This window comes from Ctenopharyngodon idella, chromosome 19, assembly GCF_019924925.1.
Source record: "Ctenopharyngodon idella isolate HZGC_01 chromosome 19, HZGC01, whole genome shotgun sequence".
Classification (NCBI taxonomy): domain Eukaryota; kingdom Metazoa; phylum Chordata; class Actinopteri; order Cypriniformes; family Xenocyprididae; genus Ctenopharyngodon; species Ctenopharyngodon idella.
Window position 1 is genome coordinate 16,517,501 of NC_067238.1, and position 5,174 is coordinate 16,522,674.

The 5,174-nt window shown below is 35.6% G+C and overlaps 1 protein-coding gene across 1 annotated transcript in view; it reads left to right on the forward strand.

The window, feature by feature from the left end:
- The window catches only part of stm (starmaker), a 14,744-nt gene extending 9,872 nt beyond the window's left edge, over positions 1 to 4,872 (forward strand). Inside the window, exons 17-24 of the mRNA XM_051873692.1 lie at positions 68 to 112; positions 1,588 to 1,641; positions 2,061 to 2,102; positions 2,217 to 2,264; positions 2,564 to 2,617; positions 3,098 to 3,151; positions 3,229 to 3,300; positions 4,078 to 4,872. Of these exons, the coding sequence (XP_051729652.1) occupies positions 68 to 112; positions 1,588 to 1,641; positions 2,061 to 2,102; positions 2,217 to 2,264; positions 2,564 to 2,617; positions 3,098 to 3,151; positions 3,229 to 3,269 (338 nt within the window). The 3' untranslated portion in view covers positions 3,270 to 3,300; positions 4,078 to 4,872. The remainder of the gene's footprint in view (positions 1 to 67; positions 113 to 1,587; positions 1,642 to 2,060; positions 2,103 to 2,216; positions 2,265 to 2,563; positions 2,618 to 3,097; positions 3,152 to 3,228; positions 3,301 to 4,077) is intronic.
- Positions 4,873 to 5,174: the final 302 nt, after the last annotated feature.

Here is a 5,174-nt window from a genome sequence, read left to right on the forward strand (position 1 = left end):
CTTCATCCTTTCAGTTTTGCATTCATAAAACCACAATACTGATTGATTAATGCTTTCGTGCCCACAGACACTGATGAAGACAATGACTCCAGTATGGAAAAAGAGAAACAAGGTATTTACTGATATAAAGAGAATTATATATAAAGTCATAATTGAAGATAAAGTCATTTTGTGAGCTATAAAGTCATAAATGTGAGATTTAAAGTCATATTGTCAGATATAATGTCATAATTGTGAGATATAATGTCATAATTGTGAGATTTAAAGTCATATTATGAGATATAAAGTCATAATTGTGAGATTATAAAGTTATAATTCAATATATAAAGTCATAATTTGAGATAAAAAGTCATAACTGAATATATAGTCATATTGTGAGATATAAAGTCATAATTGAAGATATAAAGTCATATTGTGAGATATAAAGTCATAATTGTGATATATAAAGTCATATTGTGAGATAAAAAGTCAGAATTGAAGATAAAGTCATAAATGTGAGATATAAATTCATAAATGTGAAGTATAAAGTCATAATTGTGAAATATAAAGTCGTAATTGAATATATAGTCACAATTGTGACATACAAAGTCATATTGTGAAATAGAAAAAAAGAAATAAACAAAACAGGCTTCTACAGATATAAACTCGTCTGCAGACAAAGTTGTGAAAGTGTAATATATAATGACTGGTAACACTTGCCTCAGTTAGCTCCTAATTTACTGCTTATTAACAGTTAATAGTAAGGTAGATAAGGTTTTGTAGTGTTTAAATTGAGGTATTGGGTAGGATTACGGGATGTAGAATAAGGTCATGCAGAATAAGGCATTAATAGGTGCTTTATAAGTACTATTATAAAACGGTTAGTTCCTGTCCTTGATTCTGATTGGTCAATAGCTGTGTTTTATTCACGATAAAACACGGCTATGACCGCTTCACCTAACGGTTCTGTGTATCACTACACAACACTCTTAGCAACCACTCTTAGCAACGTAAACTGTTTGTTCTCAATTGATATTGTTCATTGAAGCTTACTGTTTTATGTAGAAGAGTGTTCAAGTGAGCGAGTTTATTACCTGCATTCAGATTTAGCATTTCCTTCAGGTCAGTCCTATGTTCATAATAAAAAAATCTGATTAAATGTCCAATGTATTATCTTGTCCTTTTAACAGTTAAGGGGTTTTCCCATGACTGACAGCGCTAGTCAAAGCATTTGTCAGTTGTGTCTTGTAGCGTGTTCACAACAATTCAGTCTTTTCAATGTAAAAGTCTTCGCTACTGACTGACACACTCATAAAGACAATCTTTGCCGCCATTTAATGGCGTAATAATGTAACTTCTGTTGCTGATCACGGTCAGGGACTATTTTTTTTTCTGGCGGAAGGAAGGCTTTTAGTTAAAGTTTACTTAATGAATTTGCATTAATATATATTTTTGGCTTTGATATTTGTATTGTGTGGTAACCATTTTATAAAAGCAATAAGATACATAAACAACCAATGTTCTAGTAATATGCAAGCTAATAAGCAACTAGTTAAAAGTGAGAATTGAACCCTAAAATAAAGCATTACCAAATGTCTAAACCTACAGATTCTCCTGACGGTGCATCATTAGAGACAAGTGACTCTGATGCTGATTCCAATGGTAAGCCTAACCACAGCATTCACTGTTTACATGTTTTGTGAAGTGTGAAAATTAACTTCCCATTTCAATGCTAACTGACAACCAGATGTGATGCACAACAAGTGATAAATCCCATCTACTCCAATAAATCTGAAGGGTTTTTCTTCTTTTCTATACTATTTCACTAGACTATTCTGATTCTGATGTGAAAAAAAGTATCAGACACTGGTTAAGCAATATAAAATCAGTAAATATTTGTGAGTTTTGCTGTGCGTTGCTTGTGTAAAATTGAATTTCGCCAGAATATAATGCCACTTTTGAATGGCCGTCAAAGGAGAACAAAGTTGATTTCAGCATTGACAAACAAATTACTTCTTACTAAAGCCACATACGTAAGACATGATGAAGCGGAGGCAGTAATAATCTTTGTCTTCTTCTAGATGACCATGACAATGACTCAACAGATGCTACGACATCAAACGGTAAATATGTTTATTAACTCAGTATGTAAGAGTCAGGTGATGCCTTTATCATTTAAAAAGTATTAAATGTATGTTTCTTGAATTTTTTTTTTTTTTTTTTTTTGCCAACTCTAGAGGAACACACTGATGAAAACACTGGTGCAGACAGCCATACTTTAGACGGTACGTCTCATGGGTCTAAAGCACTTCATTTTGGGTTTAGTTGTGTTGTTTATTAAGGTTAACATTATTACTATTGCTTTTGAACCCAAGTATTAAACTTTGGCACGTAACCACTTACACCATTTGTGCTGAGGACATGAATGATTCCCCAAATCATGTCAAATACTTTATAAATGATAAATTGCAAAAGTAGCTGTTACCTGTATGATGGTCACTACTTTTTGATTGGGACAAATTCTCAAAGAATTCTTGGAAAACGTGATTTGAAAGCCTCAATTCCTTTGCATGTTTCTGTTTAGATGACGATGGCACTGATGCCCATGATGATGAAATCGGGGTTGAAGATGGCACAGGCAAGTCAATTATGTTTTGAGACTTTTCTCCCAAATTTCCTCAGGAGACACAAATGAGACAGATGTTGACATACAGTAGGAGTATAGATCTATAAGTGTAACTGGTCCTACTGAACCCGCCCCAAGCGGGATTCGAACTGGCGTCTCCAGCATGGGAGGCAAGCGGTAATAAGGACACTAAAGGCTGCAGTCTCTAGCGCGCCTCTTGAGGCCAGGGGAGTGAGGTTTACACGCACAGCTCTTACTGGCCTACGTTACACTAACCCCTTAAACCTCACTCCCATTCGAGTCATGGCAGCAAATGTACCCAGGTCCTACTCGACCCACTCCGAGCGGGATTCAAACCAGCGTCTCCGGCATGAGAGGTGGGCGTGCTAACAAGAACGCTAAAGACCGCAGTCCATAGCATCAGCCGCTAGTGCCTCGTGAGGCCAGGGGAGTGTAATAATAAAGATAACACTTGTCTCATCCTGTTTATAGATGCTGCTTCTAAAACACATGATGAACCAGATCATCTTGATGACACAACACAAGGTAATGATGCTGTGAAGAAACTTGCTTAAAGCACTTACACTTTGCACATGCTAATGTCCGCTCCTGCTTTTCTTAAGGATCAGATGATGGCAGCAAAACCCCTATGCCAAGCTCCTAGCGACCAGGACTCTACAAAAACATTGTAACAGGTATCATGTGATGACATATTAAAAGCTCTATTCAAACCTATGTAGTGTTTACATAAGCCTTTCTTTATAAACTTCTCTTAAAAGTTATGAAACTAACCTCACAAGTGACAGTCGATTTGTGCAATATAAAAATCAACAATTTTGAGATTTAATGTCATATTGACATTATAGATATTTTGTGAGATATAAAGTCAGAGTTAAATATACAAATTCACATACTGAGGTATAGTCATAATTGGTTACAATTGTGAGATATAAAGTCATAATTGAGAGACTGAGATGAGTTCAGGTTCAATGCCCAGTTAAATTTATATTGTAAGAGTAGGTTCAATACCCAGTTAAATTTGTGGATAAATAATTTTTTCATATACAATGAGTAAATTCATGATATACCTTATTTTAAATTGCATCATTATCATCTTTCAGTCAAAAAAAGGAATGATGACTACCTGAAGTAGGCCTATAATGTATCCAACACAGATTTGAAGTCTCTATCGCCCCCTGGAGTCTTGGAGTGTTACTGCTAGAATAACACAAGAACAAGAACATTCATGAACTCATTGATTTACTTGTATAAACAATTTAGAATTTGGCCCAAAAATGTATAGTGCATTGAAAGAGCACATGATGCCTTAAAATGCTGTCTACATAGCTGCTGTTCACTAGGTTTTGGAACAGAGCTATTGTTAAACAAATAATAAGAAGACATAGCATGCTTCATAATTTCATTAAAAAATGATATAGTCACTTTATGATTGCTTTGCTTTCTCATTGCAGATTTTTCCTGGAGAGACGTAAAAGAATCAACTGAGACAGTCAAGATAACCAGAGTTTCACGTCCCATTAAAACACATTGACACGTCCCTCTCTCTCTCTCTCTCTCTCTCTTTCTCTCTCTCTCTCACATGGTGAAGGTTCCTTTCTAAGGGTTCTGGGATGCAGATTAAATTATTCGGCTGTTTGGTGTACATTCCATTTTTTAACTTTGTCCTAATTCTAGAAAGTTTGATATATTAATTTTACCAATGTTAGATGGAAATGCACGATGAACAATGAGGGTCTGGAATTTCGAACCTCATGTATCTGTCTGTTTGCCTAGAGTCTATATATTTTTCATTTGAACACATTAAACCTAGAGAGTAGAACTAACTGAAGGAATTTTGCGAAAGCTCCCGAGACCAAACAATTCGGGTCTGATGAAATGTTGACCAAAACATTAAACCTGTCCTGGTTCCTTTGGTTTGTCCACATGGTGTCCTCATCCTTGACACTGACTGAAAGACTGCAGCTGCTGCAACGAGAAACTTCTTTTCTTGACTCTCAGATAAACGCCGGCCTGATGTCACAGTATGAGATATTTTCTGCCCACCCAAAAATGATTTAAGACTGTACAGACAATTTCTGATAGAATCTCTGATGTCTATGTCTCTGTGGAGGAATACTAATAAACTAGCAATGTAAGAGCAGATTGTTCTGAAAACTGTTAAAAAATAATTTTGTATAGATTTAAAGTCATTTTAATATGTACACAGGGAGCAAAACTAATAAAGACTGGGTTGTCAGAAAACCAAATGGCCATGGAGTATTGTGTGTGTAAACCACAAGCACTTGCACATCTTATTCTGTTTTTTTGTTGTTGTTGTTGTTTTTTTAAAGGGTTAGTTCTCCCAAAAATGAAATTTCTGTCATTAAGTACTCACTCTCATGTCATCCCACACCCATAAGACCGTCGTCTTCGGAACACAAATTAAGATATTTTTGATGATATCCGAGGGTATGTGATCTACACAAACGCAGCAACATCATTGCACCTTTTGAGGTCCAGAAAGGTACTAAAGACATCGTTAAAACAGTCAATGTGACTGCAGTGGTTC